This window comes from Carcharodon carcharias, chromosome 1, assembly GCF_017639515.1.
Source record: "Carcharodon carcharias isolate sCarCar2 chromosome 1, sCarCar2.pri, whole genome shotgun sequence".
NCBI lineage: Eukaryota > Metazoa > Chordata > Chondrichthyes > Lamniformes > Lamnidae > Carcharodon > Carcharodon carcharias.
The window spans coordinates 4,767,500-4,788,313 of NC_054467.1; the positions used below are offsets into that span (position 1 = coordinate 4,767,500).

At 41.3% G+C, this 20,814-nt stretch overlaps 1 protein-coding gene across 1 annotated transcript in view; it reads left to right on the forward strand.

Annotated features, from left to right (window-relative positions):
* Window positions 1–13,680, forward strand: part of rchy1 (ring finger and CHY zinc finger domain containing 1) — a 30,345-nt gene extending 16,665 nt beyond the window's left edge. Inside the window, exons 7-9 of the mRNA XM_041185233.1 lie at window positions 2,939–2,968; window positions 8,766–8,886; window positions 10,051–13,680. Coding sequence (XP_041041167.1) covers window positions 2,939–2,968; window positions 8,766–8,886; window positions 10,051–10,167 — 268 coding nt within the window. The 3' untranslated portion in view covers window positions 10,168–13,680. The remainder of the gene's footprint in view (window positions 1–2,938; window positions 2,969–8,765; window positions 8,887–10,050) is intronic.
* Window positions 13,681–20,814: the final 7,134 nt, after the last annotated feature.

Genomic DNA, 20,814 nt, shown 5'->3' on the forward strand with positions numbered 1-20,814 from the left:
GAATTCAATAAAAATCTGGAATTAAAAACCTAATGACCATGATTGTTGTAAAAACCCATCTGCATGGAAGGAAATAGGCCTGTCTGGCCTACATGTGACTCCAGACCCACAGCAGTGTGCTGGACTCTCTTAAATGCCCTCTGAACAATTCGGGATGGGCAGTAAACGCTTGCCCAGTGATACCCACGTTCCATTAATGAATAATAATAAGAAAAAAGAAATCAGGTAAATGTGGTTGGCCAGAAGACTGACAAAAACCCCCCCTGCTATTTTTCAAAGTCTTTTACATTCTCTTCAAGTGAGATAGTTCCCTAAAGGACATTGGTGAACCAGATGGGGTTTTACAACAATCATGGTCATCATTAACGTGTCAGCCTAGATTTTATCCCCCGATCTCTGGAGTGGAGTGAACCTTTTGAGATTGAGGCAGCTGAAACCGATAACCACTTCTGTTGAAGCAACCTGTCTTTGAATGTCAATCTGTGCGGTAAGATTCTTCTAACTTCACCCTTTTTTTTCCTGAGTCTGTGCTTCCCTTGCCAATTTGCTAACCAGTGAAAGCTACCTTTCACTGTCCATTTTTCCTAATTCTTTTATAATGTTGAAACCTCAATTAGAACTCTCCCTTAACCATTGGGGAAAGAAAGAAGCCCAGTGTCCAGTGGCGTACCACAGGGATCTGTGCTCAGTCCCCTATTATTTGTAATTTATATAAATGACATAGATGACTGTATGGGGAGGTAGGATTAGTAAGTTTGCAGATGACACAAAGATTGGCCGGGTGGTTAACAGTGAGGTTGAGTGTCTTGGACTACAGGAAGATATAGACGGGATGGTCAAATAGGCAGATAAGTGGCAGATGGAATTTAACCCTGAAAAGTGTGAGATGATACACTTTGGAAGGAGTAATTTGACAAGGAAGTATTCAATGAATGGCATGGCACTAGGAAATTCTGAGGAACAAAGGGACCTTGGCATGTGTGTCCACAGATCTCTGAAGGTGGAGGAGCATGTTAGTGGGGTGGTAAAAAAGGCATATGGGACACTTGCCTTTATCAATCAAGGCATAGATTATAAAAGTAGGGAGGTCATGTTGGAGTTGTATAGAACCTTGGTGAGGCCACAGCTGGAGTACTGTCTGCAGTTCTGGTCACCACATTATAGGAAGGATGTGATTGCACTGGAGGGAGTGCAGAGGAGATTCACCAGGATGTTGCCTGGGATGAAACATTTAAGTTATGAAGAGAAGTTGGATAGACTTGGGTTGTTTTCATTGGACCAGATAAGACTGAAGGGCGACCTGATTGTGGTGTACAAGATTATGAGGGGCATGGACAGGGTGGATAGGGAGCAGCTGTTCCCCTTAGTTGAAGGGTCAGCCACAAGGGGGCATAAGTTCAAGGTGAGGGTCAGGAGGTTTAGGGGGGATGTGAGGAAGAACTTTTTTACCCAGAGGGTGGTGACGGTCTGGAATGCACTGCCTGGGAGGGTGGTGGAGGTGGGTTGCCTCACATCCTTTAAAAAGTACCTGGATGAGCATTTGGCATGTCATAACATTCAAGGCTATGGGTCAAGTGCTGGTAAATGGGATTAGATAGGTAGGTCAGGTGTTTCTCACATGTCGGTGCACACTCGATGGGCCGAAGGGCCTCTTCTGCATTGTGATTCTGAATAATTACATCTGCAAAGACTATTGTAAACATTTATAAAACTGGCTAGGCCCAGCCAGAGTATTGTGGCCAATTCTGGGTACTTTAGAAATGATGTGCAGACTTTGGAGAGGTTTGCAGAACAGATTTACTAGGATGATACCAGGGATGAGGTACTTCAGTTACTTGGAGAATCCAGAGAAGCTGGGATTTTTCTCCTTCAAGCAGAGAAGGTTAAGGGGAGATTTAATAGAAGCGTTCAAAATCACGAAGGATTTTGCTAGAATAAATAGGGAGATACAGTTTTCAGCAGCAGAATGTTCAGTGACCAGATTTAATATAGTTGGCAAAAGAGCTAGAGGCAACATAAGGATAAAAGAAAAATGACACAGTGAGTTGTTGTGACCTGGAATGTGCAGCATGAAAGGGCGGTGGAAGCAGCTTCAATAATAAGCAATCCAATAAATATGTGAAAGAGAAAAAATTTGCAGGACTACGGGAAATTAACAGGGAGGAGTGGGACTAATTGGAAAGAGCCGGCAGAGGCTTGATGGACCGAATGGCCTCCCTCTTTGCTTTATCATTCCTTTGTTCCCTGGTGTTTCCTTCATGACATGATTTGATTATATAATACAGTGCAACAAAGTCAGCTTAAGTGTTTACCAAATAATTACTCAAAATTGGACTGTGGTTAAGACAGATATGCTCCATGCGATAGAGCAGACATGCAGACCTTGCAGACCTTCTCTCCTTTTAACAGTTATTTTGATAATGAGAGTTCTGAATTTGGGCTTGGGGCCCCAATAACGTCAAATGAAAGGGATTTCCAAAATTAGGATTAAACCTGGTATAACCTCAAAACATTAGCATTGGCTTTTATTGCTGTTTGACGGTCACTCTCAGTCATTTTCTCTGTTTTAACACAGACAGATTTTCACCATCTCTCCACATTGTTGAGTAGAATTTTCAGTTACTGAAAATGAAGTTTCACAGGAGTTGTTGGTTGTGAGTTGGGGGAGAGAAAGCTTTGAGATATACTCAGCTGCTTTTAGCATTATCTCTGGACATTTGCAAACGTTAATTTAGAGTATCTTACCAGTTCTGAAATTGATCTGCTGAATATACCTGAAGTTTTCCGATTACAAAACTTCTGTTTTATTCTGAAATGGTGTGTATTTCCTCGAAGACTTCAGCCAGTCATTTGACTGGTTGGCAGGGGGAACAAATGAAAGTTGGAAGATCTAAATGTTAACCTAAAATCATTTGATTTCTCTTTAATCTCTCCCCAGGACATGCTATGAAACGCTGTTTAGCAAAGGGTAAGTGTTTTGAAGCGTGAGTAGTATTGGGTATGGTCATGTGCGGAATATAAGTAATGTATTAACAGATTTGTCAGACTACAGATCCTGGCTGATGAGCCTGTCATATTTACCCCAAATCACAGTGTGGTTTCAGAACTGGAAGATTTATAATTGACACGGCCATCTCAGCCTGGCAACTGCAACAGAAATGCCATGAACAAATATATTGTCTTCATCGATCTCACCAAGGCATTAGACCATGTAGAAACATAGAAACATAGGAGCAGGAGTAGGTCATTGGGCCCTTCTGGGCCTGCTGTGCCATTCAATATGATCATGGCTGATCCTCTATCTTAACACCATACCCCCGCGCTCTCCTCATACCCATGACATCTTTAGAGTCCAGAAATCTTATCTATTCCCTTAAATATATTCAGTGACTTGGCCTCCACAGCCCTCTGTGGTAGAGAATTCCATGGGTTCACCACCCCCTGAATGAAGAAGTTTCTCACCATCTCAGTCCTAAATGGTCTACGCCCGTATCCTGAGACTGTGACCCCCCTCACCACCTCACCCAGCTAGAGGAAATATCACCCCTGCATCCAGTCTGTCTACCCCTGTCAGAAGTTTATATGTTTCAATGAGATCTCCTCTCATTCTTCTAAACTCCAGCGAACACAGGCCTTGTCAGCCCAATCTCATCATACGACATCCCAAGAATCAGCCTGGTGAACCTTTGCTGCACTTCCTCTATGGCAAGTATATCCTTTCTTAGGTAAGGAGACTAAAACTGCGCACAATACTCCAGGTGTGGTTTCACCAAGGCCCTGTACAGCTGCAGTAAGACATCCTTGCTCCTGTACTCAAGTCTTCTCGCACTGAAGGCCAACACACCATTTGCTGCCTTATTTGCTTGCTGCATCTGCATGCTTGCTTTCAGTGATTGGTGTACAAGGCCACCAAGATCCCTTCATACATCAACATTTCCCAATCTACTGTCATTTAAGTAATACTCTATCATTCTGTTTTTCTTGCTGAAGTGGAAAACTTCACACTTATCCACATTATATTGCATCTGCCATGTATTTGTCCACTCATTCAACCAGTCTAAATCACCTTGAAGCCTCTTTACACACTCATCATCACTCACATTCCCACCAAGTTTCATGTCGTCAGCAAACTTGGAAATATTACATTTGGTTCCCTCATCCAAATCATTGATATATATCGTGAACAGCTGGGGCCCAAGCACCGGTACCCCACTTATCACTGCCTGCCACTCTGAAAAAGGCCCATTTACCCCTACTCTCTGTTTCCTGTCTGCTAACTAATTCTCAATTCATGCCAGTATATTACCCCCAATCCCATGTGCTTTAATTTTACACACTAACCTTTTATGTGGGAATTTATCAAAAACTTTCTGAAAATCCAAATACACCACATCCACTGGTTCTCCCATATCTATTCTGCTAGTTACGTCCTCAAAAAACTCCAGTAGGTTTGTCAGACATGATTTCCCTTCATAAATCCATGATGTCGATTGGAAGGCATCTCTGTGCACCTGCACTCGGATCACACTTTGTTCGCCCATGCGTGCAATTTTTCCCACTGGTTAAGTCATTGGAACTCACCCATCAATCTATTCACTAGTGCCATTACTTGTTGCCTGTGGTGTGGTGATGTCATCAGATACTGCTAATTGCATGATGGCAACCTCACACAATAGCAATTGCGTGGTGATGTCTAATACTCAGCATGTATTCCCTTCAGCACCATTAGAAACTCCTCAGATAAAGAAGCAGTCTGTGCCCAAATGCAGCAAGACCTTGACAACATTTAGGTTTGGGTTGTTAAGTGGCAAGTGACATTCATGGCAGGAATTGGCCATCTCCAACAGGAGAGAATCTGATAAACTCTCCTTGACAATCAATGGCATTATCATTGCTGCATCCCCATCATCACCATTCTGAGAGTTACCAACTGAACTGGACCAGTCACGTACACAGAGATAAAAACAAAAAAACTGCGGATGCTGGAAATCCAAAACAAAAACAGAATTACCTGGAAAAACTCAGGTCTGGCAGCATCGGCGGAGAAGAAAAGAGTTGATGTTTTGAGTCCTCATGACCCTTCGACAGAACTTGAGTTTGAGTCCAAGGAATTGTAATTGTAATCTTGGACTCAAACTCAAGTTCTGTCGAAGGGTCATGAGGACTCGAAACGAACGTCAACTCTTTTCTTCTCCGCCGATGCTGCCAGACCTGCTGAGTTTTTCCAGGTAATTCTGTTTTTGTTTCAGCCACATACACACTGTGGCCAGAAGTGCAGCTCAGAGGCCAGGAAATCTGCGGCAAGTAACTCACTTCCTGACATCCCAAAGTCTGTCCGTCATCTACAACGCACAAGTCAGCAGTGTATTGGGATACTCTCCACTTGCCTGAATGAGTACAGTTCCAACTCAAGATTGACATCATCCAGCAATGTCCACCATCTACAAGATGACCTGCAGCAACACTTTCCAAACCCGTGACCTCTACCACCTGGAAGGACAAGGGCAGCAGACACATGGGAACACTACCACCTGCAAGTTCTCCTTCGTCACGCACCATCCTGACCTGGAATTGTATCAGCGTTCCTCCACCGCTGCTGGGTCAAAATCCTGGAACTAACCCCCACCCCTCCCCAACAACAATCCCCCTGACGTTCTGCAAACCTGGGGAAAAAAAAAACGTAGCCCAACTCACCTACAACTCCACTTTTAACATCTGAAACTGTCTGGTCTCGCAAGGTCACGGAAGTCAATAGCAATGTCTGAAAATTACAATTTAAGCTCCTTCTTACAACTTAAATTAAAAACATTAATCATTCACACTGTGATTCAAGACTGGGGTTTGGCAGTTTATGAGAAATAAACCTGTTGTGTCATGGCTGCCATAACACACACACTTTTAGTTATGACATTAGTGCCATTTGGTGGTTTATTTTTATAAATATGTTTCATCCATGCAATAATCAACACCACAATGTGAGGAATCAACACCACAATATTTGGGACGATATTTTAAAACATGTTGATAAATTAACATAGAGAAATGAGAGCTTGGTGTCTCTCATTCTGATAATGATTAACCCTTCAACTAAGAATGATACCATGTTTAACCTGATGTAAACATCAAACAAAAACAATACAAGTTAATTCAAGGGAAAAAAGTTACAACCGATCTATTACTTTCTATGTGAGCAGAGGCAGCCTATTTAAGCTACTGGAGAAAATTGGCTGTCTGCTGAAGCTGGACAATGTGAAATTAAAACAAAAAATGCTGGAAAAACACAGCAGGTCTGGCAGCATCTGTGGAGAGAGAAACAGTTAACATTTTGAGGAGATGTGATCTTTGGAACTGCTCGATGTGATCTCTTTTCAAGACAATATGATGGCTAAGGTCAGCTATGATGGGGCAACATCGGAACCCTTAAGATGTGCAGCAGGATCAAACAGGGTTGTATCTGACACCAACACTGTGGCATATTCTTCTCTTTGCTTCTGTCATATGCCTTCAGGTCATCTACAAAGGGGTCTACACACATACCAGAACTGAGGGAAAGCTGTTCAGCCTCATTCACCTGAAATCCAAGTCAAAATTGCACCAAGTCCTGATCAGAGAGTTGCACTAATATTCCAAATTGAGGAACACCTAATGGACAGACTCTTCCACACTTGTAGAGAATTTGGTTTGACCATCAACATCAGAAAGGCGCATGTCATGTTCCAGGATGTTGCCATACCACCATCTATCAGCATTGACAATGTGACACTGGAGGCTGTTGATAGCTTCACATATCTAGGCTCCACAATCACCAGCAATCCGTCCCTTGTTGCTGAAATCAACACACACAATGTAAGCTGAGTAAGAGTTTGGAACAACAGCAACCTGACTGAGGACACCAAATTGAGAGTCTACCAAGCCTGTATCCTCAGTGCAGTCCTCTACAGCGAGACCTGGACAACATATGCCAGGCAGGGGAAAAGGCTGAACAGTTTCCACATTCGCAGTCTCAGATGCATCCTCGGCATCTCTTGGCAGCAACTCCGGGTCACCAACTCTGAGGTCCTGGAACGTGCTTGGTCATCAGCATACACTCATTGCTGAATCAGTGATGCCTGTGCTGGCTTGGTCACGTTCCTTGGATGGATGGTAGCAGTATACCCAGAGACCTACTGTACAGTGAACTGGCCTCTGGGTGCTGACCTTCTTAGCATCCATACCTGAGTTTCAAGGACACCTGCAAGCGAGAGATGAAGATGGTAGACGTTGACACTGACAACTGGAGACAGCTGCTGACGGCCATGACCTCTGGAGCTGACTGTTTGGAAGGGCATTGGAAGAGGTGAGCTGAAACGAAAAGCTCAGCTGACTGAGGAGAGGGCTGAGAGAATACAGAGGCCAGTGAATTGTGCACCTTCTCAGCTCACTGTCTTCCTCTGCAGTGAATGTGGCAGAGACCTCCAGGCCAGAGTGGAGCTCCTGAGCCACACCAGACGATTCTTAACTCAGAATTGACCATGGTGCAAACCATCGTCTTATGAGACAGAATGCTGTACTGCTATTTATCAAAATATCTTTTGTGTTGTACAGCTGAGTAGTAAACCAGAAACACCTAGAGTACAATTGTTAACGCATTGTTTATAGCAAATATTTGGAATCATTTTTACCGATACAGTAACAAAGTTTTACGCAATTAATAATTCGGAATTTAAATTTTTTTTAATATTGGGCCAAATTTTGCTTTGAGTGGTGAATGAGCAACAGCTGCTGATTTATGAGACCTGTTCTTGTCCACTGGCTTTCAATGGGATTTTGCACATTGCTGTCAGCGTGACACACTCTACAGAGTATCTGGGGCCTGTGTGAACAGGGCAGGAAACTGACCTGCATTGTGCTTTGGAATATCAGTGTTGAGGCTATCAACGCTCACTGTTACTGTGGAGTAAATTGGACATCAACTACTGGCACTACATGTGCATGGTTAAATGTAGAAATCCTTCTAAGGGTGTTAAGTTCTAGTGCTTACCTGTTACTTATCTACTAAACAGCCGGAAAGTGTTGGGGCTGATATATTTGGCTGTAAATGAATTTTTAACAGCGTGATCAATGATAATTACTGTCAACCAGTCTTTCTGGCACTGAACATTAATTTTACCAATGTGGACTCATTCCTTTAGCATTTTAAGAAAATGATCATCTTAACTAATCAGGTTGAAGAATCGTTAATGAGCACCAAAATATAAACCAGGACACGTAAGTTAGAATTCAGTGTCAAGTTGGGTACAGAAAGTGAAATACAGAGGGAAAGAAAGAACAAGAAATATATAAAAAACACTGGAAGAAAAAGTAAGAAAGTTAGTTAATCTTTAAAAAGTTCCAACAATTGAATGATAATAGGATGAAACTCTATACATGTAAAAGTTCATTTTCAGTGTTAGGGGTTGTTTGGTAGTAATTCAGACTGATTACGCCAAAAAGGTACATAGACTGGAATGGATAAACCCTGATATTCTGCAGCAAGTTTAGTGCAAGAAGCCCATACCATTCAATGTTTGTGAAAGGGGAGCCAGATGGGGAGATAACCATTTTCACACAGCCCGCCGGCATTTCTGGTTTAACTGTGTATGTGCACCCGTGGCAAGTTGCTGCCCCCTTTGTGCATAAATAACAGTGAGTGCCATTAGCCTCTCGGTTATTCTTACACCAAAATCCATCCATTGTGTTTTGACTCTCCTTTGTACAAGTTAATCTGTGTAACCCTGTTTTTTCAGAGCCTACCGGTGTCCGTTGTGTATGCGGTCGGCTGTTGACATGACAAAATACTGGGAGGAACTAGATACAGAAATAGCCCAGACTACTATGCCATCAGACTATCAGAATATGATTGTTAAGGTAAAAGCTGACTTTTACTTCACATATTTAACGGCCAGTGTTCTAGCAATAGTCCCCAAGAGATATTTAAAAGTGTACATTTTATGCCCAGGGTTAATCTGCAGTAAAAGCCCTGTTAAGGCCTTGCACCTCTGTAAGGTTGAACTAATTTACTAATGTCACTGTGAAACATTCACAAGTGCAAGGAGCTGTTCCCAGTATTGCAAAGGTATTTTAGTTCAAAGCATTTATTCCTTTCAGATGGATGCTGAGTTGCACAAGCAATCTGCAAGCAAACAAAACTTGTATTTATATTTCACCTTTAATAAACATCCCACCCCTACACAGGCGCATTAACAGACAAAATTTGGCACCGAGCTACATAAGGAGAAATTAGGGCTGTTGACCATAGTCATGAGTCAGGAGCATCTTAAAGGAGGAGAGAGATCTGCTGCTCCTACCTGGTCTGATCTACATGTGACTGCAGTCCCTTGCAGACCCCACATGCTTGACTTGTGACATCATCTGAAGTGGCCTAACAAGACATTGAGTTTCTACAGCTGAGGTAATTAAATAAGGTCTTGCTGTTTTCACCCAGAATCCTGCAAACCAGTAACTTGAATTATGCTGTGTGTATGACTGTTTAGGTGGTCATGTATGTGATGACACTCCAGTTCTGAAAGTAGAGTCAGGTCGTTTCTCCTCTGAGCCAGAAAATTGTGGGTTCAAATTCCACTCCAGGGACTTGAGCACATAATTGAGGATGATATTTCTGATGTCATTACTGAGAGAGTGCTGCACTGTTGGAGATAGCGTGTTTCAAATAAGACATTAAACCAAGGCTTCACAGGTGGGCATAGACCCTATTACATTAATCTGAAGAAAAACAGCTGTGTTCTCCACAGTTTCCTGGGAAATATTTATCCTTCAACCAACATTACTGAAAACAGATTGACTATCACACTGGTGTTTGTGGGATCTTGCTCTGCACAAATTGGTGGCCATGTTTCCTACATTACAGAAGTGATTACACTTCAAATGGTACCCCACTGGCTGTAAGGCACTTTGGAGAATCCCAAGGTCACAAAAACCAATAAATACTTATAAATCGTTCCTTTCCAGTGTGTGTAGTGTATTCCGTCATCCATCTCAAATATGTGTGTGATTGTGCGATTTCTTCCACAGATCATGTGTAATGACTGCCAGCTCCATAGCACCACACCGTTCCATGTGCTGGGTCTGAAGTGCAGCGGATGTGGGTCTTACAACACTGCCCAAGATGGAGGGCTGATCACACCATAGGGACAGCAGTGATGCACAGCCTGCCACCCTGTAGGATTCTCAATTAAACCTCTTGAAAATGGATTTGAAATACCTGGTTCGCAAACTTCCTTTTGACAGTTTTCCAACTAGCAAGCTGAAAACATCCATAATTGTCAATCATATGATGTAACCCAATAGTTTTGGGGGCCAATAACCCACTTAAATCCTTGGATTTGTTTGTTGCGTTTTACCTCAGTTACTATGTACATGCCAGGTAAAGTTGAAATGGTTTTCTAGCTTGTGGTAGGGCAGTGAATCTGGCCATTGTCTTATATCTAGAATAACTGATCTTTCAATTCACCTTAGTGCACTGAGAGAAGCTAGGTTACTTCTTGATGTGGCTGCACAGCTATATGCCCTGCAATCATGGTTATTGGAAAACAGTGTGTATCTGGTAGCTCAAAACCTTAAATGGAATTTCTTGATTTCACTATTCAGTAACACACTGAATTCTTTCATCAATAGCTCCAGCTAAGAGCCAATGTAATACCTGTAATACATTCTTTGAATCCACGCTCTGAGCGAGTTCTGTATTTAGAACTGTCTTCAGGTTTTATCTGATCCTATAAGTCATTCTTGCCTGTCGATTGTTGCTTAAAAAAAAACAATGTTGAGGATTGTGTGTTTGTTCAAGGTGTATAATGTCCAACAGCTCACTGCAACAAACATGAATGCTGTATCAGTACACATCGTACATTCTTAAGTATCATTCAAGCCCTATAAAGGTATAAAATAATGGTAGTTTGTGGACAGTGTTTGCATTGGCATTTGTGTCTGCACCTTTGCTTGACACTTTAACTGATTTCTACAGACTTCAACATCATTGTTCCAGGAACAAATTTATGACTTTTAGTATTTCGTTATGTAATATCTTAATTTTTTGGTATCTTTTTGTCCTTTAATTCTAAATGGGTCTTTCTGTCCTGTGACACCCCCAGTGGGCAATGAGTTTGCATTGAGCACAACCCAAGAAAATCATAGGTTACCCACCTGCAATGTTTTCCCTGTTTAGTATGTGTCAACTGTGACTGAATAGGTAGCACTTTCATCTCTAAATCACAAGGCTGTGTGTTCGATCCCAACTCCAGAGACTTGATTACGTAGTCTAGGCTGGCAGTACTGAGGGAGTGCTGCACTGTTGGAGGTGCTGTCTTTCAAATGAGATCTTGAACTGAGCTGTCTGATGTTGACATGAAAGATCTCATGGCACTATTTCAAAGAAGAGCAGGGGAGTTCTCCCCATCAAAGTTTCTGTGAAGCCAGAAACAGCAGAAAGACTCCCCACATCTCTAAAATTGCCACCCATCACTTTCCACTTTCACCCCCTTCTGGGATCTATCTTAGAACCACTGCTGGTGAAGCAATCACCTCAATATTCAATTCTATAAAATAGCTGGTTGTTGTCCAAAGAAAATTAATGAGGCCCATTTGCAGTCTGGACATTGGCACAATATTTATCCATTAACCAACATCACTAAATCAAATTATCTGATCGTTTTTGTATTTCTGATTGTGGGAGATTGCTGTGCGCAGATTTCTGTCACTTTTCCTGCTTTTCAACAGTTACTACACTTTGCAAGTACTTCATTGTAAAAGGTACGTCATTCAGTTCGAGACGGTAAAGCACTTCGGCTTGCCCTGAAATCATGAACAGCAACTATAAAATTGCAATTCTCTATTTTTTGCTACACCTGTGGGTGCTTAGGTACCACATGTTGCAAATGTTTATATCCTGGGAACATAGTCGTCATTCTTAGGCTCAATTTGGGTTTAAAAAATGTACGACACTCCAGTTGCTGATTAGGTGCTGTTTATTCACTCATGATAACAGTGAAATTTGATATGATTGCACAAGGTGCTCAAACTGTGACTTAACCGATTTCCAATGTAGACTGATCATAATCTCTCTGAATTTTATTCAGTGCAACTGTACATAAAACTCAGGGCAACAAATTGATTTCCCCTGACTTTTTCTACCTGTAATTGTCTTTTCATGACCTCTAGCATTTGTATCTTTACTTCAGCAAGCTAGTATCAATAGCTAATGTGCAGAGCCCTGAAAAGGAAGACCCTGGAGAAGAATTCAAACTGATTGAAATATATGAATGAGGAAGTCTTGCTCCAATTGTACCGGGCTTTGGTGAAACCACATCTGGAATGCTGTGCGCAGCTTTGATCTCCATATCTGAGGAAAGATGTACTTGCCTTGGAGATGGGATAGCAAAGGTTCACTAGATTGGTCCCTGAGATGAGAGGATTGCCTTATAATGAGAGGCTGAGTAAGTTGGGTCTTTACTCTCTCTGTAAAGAATGAGAGGTGATCTCCTTGAAACGTTCAAGATTCTGCAGGCACTTGACAGCGTAGATACTGAGAGGCTGTTTCCCCTGGCTGGGGAATCTAGAACATGGAGGCACAGTCTCAGGATAAGGGTTCAATCATTTAGGACTGTGATGAGAAATTTCTTCATTCAGAGAGTTGTGAATCTTTGAAATTATCCACTCCAGAGGTATGTGGATGTTCCATTGTTGAATATATTTAAGGCTGGGATAGACAAATTTTTGGTGTCTCAGGAAATTGAGGAATATGGGGAGTAGATGAGTAACGAGTTGAGGCAAAAGATCAGCTATAATCACACTGAATGGCAGGGTAGGCTCAAAGTGCTGCATGGTCAACTCCGAATTTCTTATGTTCTTATCAGTGATGATGACCATGAAACTTTTGGATTGTTGTAAAAACCCATCTGGTTCACTGATGTCTTTTAGGGAAGGAAACCTGCTGTGCTCACCTTGTCTGGCCCACGTGATTCCAGACCCCACAGCACCACGGTTGACTCTTAAATGCCCTCTGAAATGGCCTAGCAAGCCATTCAGATATACCAAACCATGATAACAAAGTAGAATAAGCTCCACGTGAACAGCAGCAGTTCAGTAAGAGGGTTTGCCACCAAACATCTTGGACAGTTCATGATGGGCAATAAATGCTGGCCTTGTCAGTGACTCCCACATCCCACAAATGAATAAAACATTATTTCCCATTGAGCATTTGATTTTATTGAACGTTTTTGTTTCCAGTATTTAGTTTTGATATTTTGGATTTGTCTTCTATATAATACTGAGAAGTTGGTTCTGAACTGTTATCAGCTCTGCTATAATACCAGAATTACCAGGAGCTGGCATTATACTAACTGAACAGAATTGAACGATTTGATTGGGAACTGAATTGAACTTTTGTTGCTCGAGTGAATTTGGGTATTTTGTGAGCTGTTTGTCTATAAATGATAACTTTTCTATTAATCTGAGTAAGGCGGCATGTTTGACTGAACAGCTTATGTTAGTCAAACTTTAAAGACAGGATAGATTTTATTTTGCAACATATTTAAAGTGTGGTAGGTTGTATTCATTTACACTGAAATTGTTTCTTTGCAATTTAGAAAAATCATTTCAATGTTTAATAATCTATGTATTCTAATTAAAAACCTGATTTCTAAGTTACATATGTGCATATTTTATAGATTTCCCACAAATTTGCAGCTGATCCTTTATCTTATGCTTAATATTCCAAATTGGAAGATCAGAGTTGTATGGTTGGTTGGACATATGTGGAATTTGAATTTTGCAATTGCATTCGAATTACGTTTATAAACTATTTAATTTTTTGCATGGTGAATATTTCAATTTTTGTGGCCTATATTCCCATATTATCACAGCACGTGTTAAAATAAGTTTCTGGTTAACAGTTAAACAAGGTCCATCAGTAACAAAAACAAAAATCGCTGGAAAAACTCAGCAGGTCTAACAGCACCTGTGGAGAGAAAGACAGTTAATGGTTCGAGTCTGTATGACTCTTCTTCAGAGTCTGAAGCCTCGCTCTGAAGAAGAGTCATACGGACTTGAAACATTAACTCTGTCTTTCTCTCCACAGGTGTTGTTAAACCTGCTGAGTTTTCCCAGCATTTTTTTTTGTTTCATATTTCCAGCATCCGCAGTATTTTACCTTTATCTTAAGGTCCATTAGTATCTTGGAATGGTTGCTCATATATTGGTTATATGAGAGGATTATAGTTGGAACAATGTGACTGGAACACTAATTATCATGGACGGTTTCATAAGTCAATCATTTGGATCGTACAAAAATTGGCTTAAAGTCTCACCCAGCTCACCTACATGACTCAACTCTTGCTGTTAAATGTCTTACCCCCTCCCCCCTCCATTTTTCGTGCTGTTGGTGAAAAAGCAAAATTCTGACAAAAAAAGCCTGATCTTTTCTTGTCTTTGGAGAGCCATCCTTTCTTTGCTTCTTCTTTGTGCCTTGGGATATTTTATTACATTAAAGGTGCTGTATAAATACAAGTTGTTGCTGAAGGGGACTGAGGAATGACTGTGTGCTGATCATCATGTTAGACAAGGCCTGTACAGTTGGTTTCCCACTTTCAAAGTCTCATTTCAGTGCACATTATTGCATTGTCTGCTTTACTCTCTCGTGGGCTTGTTCAAACGATGGAAAGAGGCTGATCAGATTATGGTGTGTGTTGGTCTTCCATTGGTATTCAGCCACTGGGTGGCGTTAATGCCCCATAAAGCAGTTAGTGCATGTTATCGAAGAGACTTCCTGATGCGCAAGCAGGTCAGCTTGACTCCCACAATATTAAACCAAAGCCTGTTCTGACTAAGGTGGATGCAAGAGTTTCAATGGCCACCATTTTAACAAGGAGAAGGGGAGTTATCCCCTGGTTTCCTGGCCAATATTTATATATCAACCACTTATCACTATAACAGATTATCTGGTCATTATCACATGGCTGTTTGTGGGGGCATGCTGAGCACAAATTGGCAGCCACGTTTCTACATTACAACAGTGACTACACCTTTAAAATTTACTTAATTGGCTGGAAATGTTTTAGGAGATCCTGACATCATGAAAGGTGCTATAGAAATGCAAGTTTTTTTTGTTGTTCTTATAATTTCTTTAATCAAATTAAATAGCATCAGTTCATTCTACTGCTATACGTGTGCTGCAATGTATCTGGCAGTGTCTACTGCCCCCAAGGTTCACAAATCATCTAAATCTCTGCAAGGTGTTGGCAGAACATTTAATTGGTTTTATTCCAGCAGCTTTTACAAAAATTACGAAACTGAGTTAGTTGAAATTATAATCAATAAATAATTAGAATAATTATAATTATATGGGAAATAAAATTAAAGGTAATGTATTATCAAACCGAGTTCCACATTGCATGAGCTGAATTAATAATTTTCTTATCCATTTCACAAGATTATAAGAAAACTATAGATGTGATGGACCATTGGGCCAATTGTTGTTCACTTATCCTAAATGACAGTCAAGTCCTCCCACTTACTATATTAAATTGCAAGTTTTTGCCACCTCTATTCTATCCAGGAGTCTTGATCACACTTTGACAATTTCCTCCTACTAGTCCTACATTTTCCTCTCGCCAGTTTGAATTGTGCATTCTTGTGTTTTAATTAGCGTTTCAAATTTATCCTGTTGGATACCGTTTACTATCTTTGATAGTTCTATAAGACCACCTCGTACTCGCTTCCTTTCAAGGACGAGTTATCAAGGTTTCTCCAGCCTTCCCTTGTAACTCAGTCTTATCAGGGGAGATGTGGAGTCAAGTGCTCCTCTCAATTCTGCACCAACAACCCCGATCTTAGGAGAGCTGATCTCGTTCATAAACGTGATTTTTTTTTTTCCAGTGATGTTAGTTTCTCTGAGCAAAATTGGCTATTCTTTGCAAAATTTGAGAGAATATTTGCTTATAGATGTTTTCCCATTGGGAGTTCTTGAAGTCGCCCAGGTTCATTGATACAACTGCTGGGTCGCCATGACATTATCTTTTTAAAGGCTGGTTTTAACTTTTGTTCCGACAGTTGCTGTGAACTGTGCCAATCTGCTCTCTCCGTCTCACCTCTGGCACTGTTTCATTTCACCAGACTCTATTTATTTTATTTTATAATTGATGGAACTGGATGTGTCTGTGATGTAGGTGTTTTTTTTGCCATGCGAAATACAACAACAGCTTGCATTTACATAACACCTTTACCATACTAAGAGTGCCCAAAGATGCTTCATAAAGTTATCGAACAAAATTTGATACTGGGCCACACATGGGAAATTAGGTCAGATGATTGGTCAAAGAGGTAGACTGTAAATGAGAGAAGGAGTGGGGTTAGAAGCTTTGTTAGCTTTGGTTGTCCCTCTAGTCGAGGTTGGCGTCTACTCAGGATCACAAGTTTCTGCCATGCGTCTTCGTGTGACTGATCAGGCTGATTCTTAACCCACACATCTTTGGCCACATGGGGCAGGATGCCTCACATGGTAGTAGGATCCAGAATACAGGACTTAATTACTTTCCTTTCCAGAGCTTACCACCTGGACAACTGAAGACATGGCTGCCAATGGTGGAGCGATTAAAATCGGCAAAAATCTTAGAGGGTTAAAGGTGGGGGGAGGTTACAGAGATGAAAGGGTGAGTCAATGGACTGATTTGAAAATAAGAATTTTAAAGTTGAGTTGTTGGCACACCAGGAGTGAAAGTAGGCCAGTGAAAAGTGGGTAATGGCTGGATGGGACTTGGCGTGAGTTAGGATATGGTAAACAGAGTTTCAGGTGATTTCAGGGTCTATGGAGGGTGGAAGATAAGACCCCTAATATTTCCCAGAATATCACTGATCGATATTACTTTCAAAGTGTTGCAACTAACTCTCAGAATCTACATAAAAATCTTAATGATTTTTAAAACATGTCAAAACTGCTGAGTGTAGTCAGGTCTTCTCTTCATCTCAAGCACTATTTGAGTCATTGCCATCAGATATTTTAAAAGAAGCTTGTATGTTGACTGGGTCAGGTTTTAAAGTGTATTTGTGATAAAGCCAGAGTTAGTGACCCTGGAGCTGTAGTAATGAGCGAGACTAAATCAGCCAGGTTTTGTTATCATCCCATTCAGTGGCATAGCCATTTTTTGTGTTTTTCCAGGAACTTCAAGACTTTGCCAAGTTCATCACGATATCAGCTCCAACAGGAAGGTTTCTATAACAGGTGGATAGTAAGTGACATGAATAAAGGCTTCAGATAACTTTCATTTGCTTCAAGAACATATTGTAATTCTGGGATGGAAAAAGAACAAAGCCAACACTGCAAGGGACCTGATTTGAGGGTGATATTTCTGGTTGAGACCATAATCAGATTAACAGGTAGCAGTTGTTGTCTTCCTAGTTTCATCCTGTTGGCCTGCTCCATGGAAGCACTGCTACTGTCAGGTAGTAGCAGTGATGTCCAATCCCTTCAGCCACAATCTTCGATTTTGTTCTCTCCCTTTTCCTATCCTCTTGTTGCTAAAGGTCAGCTGGATCATTATTCAATCATGTACATATGCACAGTAGACCTGTGATTGGGTCTCGCTCCCATTACTAATTGATCTTTTCAGTGGCACAGTTCATTCACTGGAGCTCTATTACTTGGGCAAAGTCTCACCTGGCACTCTGCACTCTGACAATGTCCGTTTAAAAGTGATGTGTGACCTTGTTTCAAGGTAAAAATGGTTTATTTTCAATTGATTATTTTCCATTTGGGCCATACTTCCAGATAAATGGTAGCCACCCATGTCCCAGCTTTTAGGACTATTTCTGCGTAGCTCAACATCATTAACAAAGTGGGCCAATGTGGGGGAGGATGAAGTGGCCACTGCATTGAAAGGCACAAAGTTTGCCATTAGTGACTTTGACCAGGGTGCAACCAGATTGAAAGCTTCTGAACAGGAAGCAGTGGCAAAGGTGATCATAGAGTTGGTGGCGATAATGATTTCCAGGGCTTTAGAAAACAGGGAAGTTAGAGATGAGGCGCAGAAGGGTACAACCAGGGCAAAGAGATTGTCAATGAGCTCTTTGAAACTCATTATCAAACAAAAAGAAATATCTGATGAAAAGGAACAACTTTTAAATAATAACAAATATTGAGTCAAAAGGCGGTAATTTAATGCTGAAAATTTGGGATGACAGCGGGTGAAAGAAACAACAGTTGGATCTGTTGGAAATCAACCTAAAGAAATTTGTGGAGAAGATGAGGGACGAGGTTCGAGTGTAGTTCAGTTTAGGGCAGGTTGGGGTAGGGGGCAGGAGGAATAAGTGGGAGGGGAGATGTTTCTAAGACAACCAAGTACTTAGCTCCTAATTTGGGATTTGAAGGAATCTGAGCTTTTAATTGTTAATTATAAAGTATGGAAAATGCATAAAACATGTAAGCAATATTAATTAAAGAGCATCCAATAAGTTGTCCCCCTTTTCTCAGGTTTCATACCAGGTGATTCATTTGGAGATTTACTATGAATAGCGAAGGTTGGGAAGATTCCTAGGCTAGCTCACTGTTAAACCATCTTACACCACTCCAAACTATATTTAAAAAGGTACAAAGTCTAAATGAATCACCCCATGAATGGAGCGTGACAGTGTGTCAAGTTATTAATGATAAACCTGAGATACATGGACATATTAACTAGCAGTGCTTATAAGTTATGACAGCATAGTAATATGATGAGCTTAAACATTGAGGAACACACAAAGTACTGAGGTGTGTATAACTAGCTGACAAGCCTAAATTATTAACAGGCACGAAAATAGCTTTAAGTTGCATAATCTCAATATTAACTGGGCTTGTTTTCTGACAATACAGAGCTACCTTCAATGTCAAGGATTGCAGTGCAGCTTAACAAGGTCAAGTTTCCAATATGTAATCAACTATTTGCTGGCAAGATTCTGCATTCACTTATTGTCTTGAAACATGAACACGACATGATTCTGTGTGTTGTGGCATTGCGATCCTTTGCAGTGCTCGCTTCCTCTTTGGGAATTACTCACTTAGTCATTATCTTTTTCTCATATACTTATCAGGAAAGGCCAAACGGACTGGGGCTCTTCTCTAGAAAAGAGATGGGTGACTTTATACAGCTTTTTAACATTATGAAAGGGTTTGATAGGCTAGGTATAGAGAAGATGTTTCCACTTGGGTGGGTGGGGGGTGGCTGGGGTGGGGTGGCGGGGGGGTGGGCGGGGGGAGTTCAAAATTATAGAGATCATAAATATAAGAAAGTCACTAATAAATCCAATCGAGAATTCAGGAGAAGCTTCTTTACCCAGAGAGTGGTGAGAATATGGAACTCACTATCACAGGGCGAGGTGGAGATGAATAGTACCGATACACTTAAGGGGAAGCTACATAAATAGATGAGAGGAAAGGAAAAGAAAAAAAAGGTTGTGTTAATAGGGTGAGATAAGGACAAAGCATAGCAGATCATGTGGATTTGGCCTAGACCAGTTGGGCTGAATGGCCTGTTTCTATGCTATAAGTTCTATATTGCAGTTGAACTAATCTTGTACGAAATCTATTTTTCAGTGCATTTCAAAAGCATTTCATTGGCTGTAAAGCACTTTGAGGCTTCTGATAGTCGTAAAAGGCACTATATAAATGCAAGACTTTCTTTTTGCTATCCACTTTATTCTGTAGGAGTTAATTTCCCAAGCCTCCTTTCTGTTTGTCTCTCCATTACCGTTCCCCGCCCTCCACTCCCCACCCCCCAGCCCCCACCCCCAACTCCCTTTCTCGACTAGTCAGCCATAGTGCCACAAAATCACCTCAAGGAATCAAACAGCACAGAAGGAGGCATTGGGTCCATTGTGTCTGTTGGCTCCTTGAAAGAGCCATCCAATTAATCCCACTCCCCAGCAAAGTTTTCATCCGGTTCCCATTTGAAAGTTACTATTGAATTTGATTCCACCACCCTTTCAGGCAGAACATTCCAGACCATCTTCTCGCACCTGGCTCTTTTACCAGTTACCTTAAATTTGTGCCCTCTGGCTACTGACCATCCTCTCAGTGGAAGCCCTGTCTCTTATTTACAATAGCAGCTTGTGTTTATATAGTGCCTTTAACGTAATAAACCTAAGGTGCTTCACAGGGGTATAATCAAACAAGATATGTCCAGCAAATCAAATGCGGCATTCGGACAGGCAACCAAAAACTTGGTCAAAGTGGTAGCTCTTAGGAAGCGTCGTAAAGGAAGCAAATGTAGAGAGGTTTAGGGAGGTCATTCCAAAACTTAAGGCACAGGCAGCTGAAGTCATCAATGGTGGAGGATTAATTAATAATGGAGGGTTGCTCAAGAGGCCAGAATTGAGGAGAGCAGCCATCTTGGGTGTTGTGGGGCTGGAGGAGGTTCCAGAGACGTAGAAGTGTGAGGTGGTGGATGGCTTTGAAAACAAGAATGAGAATTTTAAAATCAAGGCTTTGCTTAACCAGGAGCCAATGTAGGTCAGCAAGCATAGAGGTGATAGGGCAATGGAACTTGGTGCAAGTTAGGACCATGGATAGAAATGGAGTTTTGGATAATGTCAGGTTTATGGAGGATAGAGGGAGGCTGGCTAGAATTGTGTTGGGGGAGGTAACAAAAGCATGGATGTGGCTTATAGCAGCAGGAGAACTGAGGGTGAGGTGGAGCCGGTGATTTGGCAGAGGTGGAAATGCTTTCATTGTTTTGAACACCCCCATTAAATCTCCCCTCAACCTTCTGCATCCTTAGGAGAACAAACCCAGCTTCTCCAGTCTGTTCATGT